This window comes from Poecilia latipinna, unplaced genomic scaffold (assembly GCF_001443285.1).
Source record: "Poecilia latipinna isolate Pla-1442-1.1 unplaced genomic scaffold, P_latipinna-1.0 Scaffold246, whole genome shotgun sequence".
NCBI lineage: Eukaryota > Metazoa > Chordata > Actinopteri > Cyprinodontiformes > Poeciliidae > Poecilia > Poecilia latipinna.
The window spans coordinates 122,099-126,851 of record NW_015112862.1 but is presented as its reverse complement, the minus strand read 5'-3'; the positions used below and the strand labels follow the sequence as shown (position 1 = coordinate 126,851).

The following is a 4,753-nucleotide window of genomic DNA, read 5'->3' as shown; positions in this document are numbered from 1 at the left end:
AATTATCCACTAATGACTAAAAATAAAAATAATCTAAAAAAAAAAAAAAAGCTAGCTTGTAATCAAAACCTGTGGAGTTACATCGACTGGGAAACAGAGATGAAGAGAAGAGAAAAAGTACAGAGAAGCTTCATAGATGTAGTGAAAGATGCTGAGACTCAGAGACCCTAAAGGCAGAGGCTGACAGAATATATGAAGAGGTACACACTGTACCTCTCAAATATTCACAATATCATCTGCTAATGTTACATTTTTATTTATAAAGGTGTGTCTTTAATTGAAAACAATTTTGAATCAATACATTCTCTTTTTCCTTGTGAAACTCAAGAACAAAATGGATGCATAATAATATTATATGTAACATTTATTTTCTGTTATGTGGTTTTGATATATAAATACAAATAGAAGATATCCGCCGCACATAGTGGTAGTTTTCAATCCCAGCATTAAAACGGTGATGTGCATTAAGTTTCCACAGCTTGACTGTCTGAAATAAGAAAAGGTCAATGTGCAGCTTTTGTAAACAATAAAAACGTGTAGGAATCTTCTTTCAGCCAGCTGACAGGCAGCGAGAAGGAAAAACAACTTTCTTCTGCCTAAGACAGACACTTGTTTAAATGAACTAATGCAGAGTTCACTCATAGTTTTTTTATGTCTTCAGTGAAGATGAATAGAAAAGTGTGAGTAGATGAAAACATTGATTGTCCTCTCCAGAACGAGAGACCTTAACTTGTTATTTTAAACAGGGCTTTAAAATAACTAGTTTTTAAGCCCTAATTGTGAATTTAGTCCATTCAGATACACTAAATGATTAAAGTAGGTGTAATTAACACTGTTGACAACTTCATGAAGTTTGTACTTTGCATTCATCAGGAATGGGCTCCTGGTCATACCATTAAGTTCAAAGTGCTTTTGAGAGAAAATGTCTGGACAACAGATTTTCCTTCTCGCTGCCTGTCAGCTGGCTGAAAGAAGAGTCCTACACTTTTTTATTGTTTACAAAAGCTGCACATTGACCTTTTCTTATTTCAGACAGTCAAGCTGAGGAAACCTAATGCACACCACCTATTACTTACTAGCATAACACTGTTTTAATGCTCTTATTGAAAACTACCACCATTTGCGGTGGATATCTTCTATTTGTGCTTATATATCAAAACCATATAACAGAAAATAAATGTTACATATAATATAATATAATATAATATAATATAATATAATATAATATAATATGCATCCATTTTGCTGTACTCTGCTTCTGATTTTAATTTTTTTTTCTGTGTTGATTTTGTAAAACCATGAAATAGTGGAATTTCTTAACTCAAAGCCGTGACACTCTGAGTTTCTCATACTGGATTATGTTTAGTATATGTTTACCTTCTGCTAAGACGCTGCTATGTACTTTCTCAGGTGGATGCAGACACGTAGCAGGTGCCATTTCTCACCAAAAAACTCGACTAAAATGAAGCAATCACACCTCAGCTCATTCTCAATGGGGCACACACTGCAGGGTCACACCTCTGTTATTGATTTTATCATTTACTAATTCACGAACATCTGTTTAATACAGAAAATGGTGACTACAGATATTTTTTCTGCCATTGATTTGGCGCCCACTCTAGGGTGGCGCCCCATTTGCAGCAGAAAGTTCTTTTATGGCAGTCTCTGCGTTTCAGTTACAAATGTGCATAAAATTTGGTTGATATTCTGCTAACGGAAAAAAAAAGGGTTTCTGTTTTTAAGTTTGTTCATATGATAAGTAATTAAAAAACATTCGGCAACATGATCCTCCAACTACTGCATGTCATCTTCTTTGTCTTTTTGTCATGACATGATGCGAAAAAGTGTTTCCTTTGCAGCTTTACAAAATACACTAATTATGATACAATCCAAAAGAATTTTGATACATTTGATACATTCTAGTTCAAAAACTTTTTAGCAAAAATTTTTATTTTTTTTTCCCAAAATCTGCATGTTTCCATAAAGCAAATGTATTTCCGTAATTCCTATTTGCAGAATTATACTGTCAATTCAGCTACATCTCGATGCCCTCAGGTAGTTGAAAAGTCTGCTTATACCCTGGATTGATCATGGCAAGAAGTACAATAAAAATCAACAAAATGCTTAAAAAAATATTTTTGAATGATTTCTCTTTATTTTTGCAGAGTTCAACCAGGCCACTCAAGCTTCTATTGGCAACATGTCAGACAAAGGCAGCCAGGATCCGGCCTTTTTCTACCCGGAGTTCAACATGTCCGGCCCGGGCATGGGTCAGTCGAGCGAAGAGGTCGGCACTGAGCCCCTGAGTAAGAAAATGAGGCGTAACCGTTTCAAATGGGGGCCTGCATCTCAGCAAATCCTGTACCAGGCCTACGAGCGGCAGAAGAACCCCAGCAAAGAGGAGAGGGAGGCTCTGGTGGAGGAGTGCAACAGGTAGAAAAACACAACTCTCCGACGAAAGATTCTGCAGTACAGCTTTAACATCTTCTACCTCCTTTCCTGCAGAGCTGAGTGTCTTCAGAGAGGCGTATCCCCTTCTAAAGCTCAGGGACTCGGTTCTAACCTGGTCACCGAAGTGAGAGTTTATAACTGGTTTGCCAACAGACGTAAGGAGGAAGCCTTCAGGCAAAAGCTGGCTATGGACGCCATCACTGCACCTTCGCACGGCATCAACCCACTGCTGTCGCACAGCTCACCACATCATCCCCAGACCAGCGTGTCCCCTCCAAGTAAGAGACGGCCCCGGAGATCAGAAACATCTGCTGAAATGGTCAATGCAAACGATTTTTATATTTCGTGGCAGAGCAATCACAAATGTTTTTAGATGTATTTTATGTGATAGACCAGCACAACCTTGGTCTGTCGTTGTAAAGTGAGGAGAAAAACATGGTTTTCAACCATTTCTGCTAGTAAAAGTAGTCTACACGTGTTCATCCCCCTTTATTCTGATACAGCTAAATGAAATCCAGAGGAATCAAGTCTGTGAAGCTCTGAACTTTTCATGGAGCATGTTTTGGTCCCCCCCAAAAGAGGATGGTGTAACAGGCTCCAAACTGATAGGTAGGAGAAGCTGTCAAGAAGTCTACAGGCTGAAGTCTACAGGTAGAAGTCTACAGGTAGACACAAAAACTAATAATTGTACACTATTAAACAGGGGTGCTGTACAGGGGGGGAAAGTTAGGACAATTCCAAGGGTCCTTGACAGACAGGGCGCCCCCACAATTTTTTTGTTTTTTTTGTTTATAGAAATAGAAAAACGTGGGGCCCTGTTAATTACAAAATTAAACATATTCGGTTTTTAAAACTTGTTTTTAGCAGTAAAAATTAAATGTTACCCCTCTTACACCAAAAAGCACACATCTGTATTTGCTCTGCATACCCCCCTGGGTCTATATGAAATGGTTTGTTCCTGCTTGGAGCGCTTGACAGTGACGGTGTTCAGCCAGCAGTCAGTAGAAGACAAGAACAACTGGAGCAGTTACTGGGCAGCCTAAAAAAACAATAAAGTCAGATTTTCAAAAAGAAAGAGAGAAAAAGATAAGAGTGTCAATTTGTAACAGTTTTTCTCCAAGATAGTTGGATAGACTGTGTGAGATTGTCCTGTTTGTGGCAGGAACGTTGCATTACTTTATCTAGCAATAGCAGCTCAGGGAGGAGGTGGAGGAGATTGATATTTTCACAGATTATCTGTCTCACAACAAACTGTCACAACATGGTGACAACTTTAACAAATATAGAGAAAACATTTTTTATTACAGTTCTATACTGCAGCTTTAATGAAATGCAACTTCATAGCATTTTTTGAGAAGTCTTGATTGCTTTATTTATATTTTGCATGTTGTCTATGACTGTTGCTGTGGGGAGAGACATTTCAGTAAGCTAAAACTAATTTTTAAAAAAGCAACCTATTTGCATACAGTATGCAGACTGTTGCATGTAAAATTCACTAGCAGTAAATATTGTGCTAGCATCCAAAGAAAGCAAGACAGTTGCAAGCCTTTAAAATTTGATGCCTTTTATGGGTCAAATGGACAGCAGTGGGGCCCCAATTTATTTATTTTTTGTCAGGGGTCCAAGATTCCTGGCGACGCCCCTGCTCTTAAAATCTGGCCTTTATAGAAAAGTCTAAGAAGCCCAGTCTAATGTTTGCCACAAGTCATGTAGGCGACAAGTTGAGACCAAACCTTTGGCCAGAAAAACTTAACGTTTGAAGTAAACACACTATGCCCCTAGTGTAACATGGTGGTGAGAGCATCATGTTATGTATGGGGAGGCTTTTCTTCAGCAGGAGCACGTAAAGATGGATAGAATTAAAAATAAGAGAGTCCTTAAAGAAAATCTGTTGGTCTGCAAAAGACATGAAATTAATTTGGAAAAGTTATATTTCCTTCCAGTTCACAAATCTTTTTTATTATTATTATTATTATTATTATTAATCTGTCATGACAGATTAATAAGAATTAGGGCTGAAACGATTCTTCGAGTGATTCGAGTACCTTGATTATTAAAATTCCTCGAGGAAAATTTATCTGCTTCAAGGCTTCGTTAAATTATATTTTATTTTTTAGCACACTGTGTTCCGGCCGGGTTATTACTTGCGTTGAGCGGAGCTCTCACTTCCACCTGAGTTGTTGACGGAAGCTAAGTGTTAGCAGCATAACGTCCAGTTTTCAAGTTCGACCTGGGAGGATTATATTGATTGTTGATAGTGTCCAGGTTTTTGTCGTTTTTCGGGGGACCAATAAGCATCCTT

At 38.0% G+C, this 4,753-nt stretch overlaps 1 protein-coding gene across 3 annotated transcripts in view; it reads left to right on the top strand.

Annotated features, from left to right (window-relative positions):
- hnf1ba (HNF1 homeobox Ba) overlaps positions 1 to 4,753 on the top strand; it is a 38,818-nt gene that overhangs the window by 8,196 nt on the left and 25,869 nt on the right. For all 3 annotated transcript variants that reach the window (XM_015032580.1, XM_015032579.1, XM_015032578.1), the window contains exons 3-4: positions 2,166 to 2,433; positions 2,506 to 2,729. In XM_015032580.1, coding sequence (XP_014888066.1) covers positions 2,166 to 2,433; positions 2,506 to 2,729 — 492 coding nt within the window. The remainder of the gene's footprint in view (positions 1 to 2,165; positions 2,434 to 2,505; positions 2,730 to 4,753) is intronic.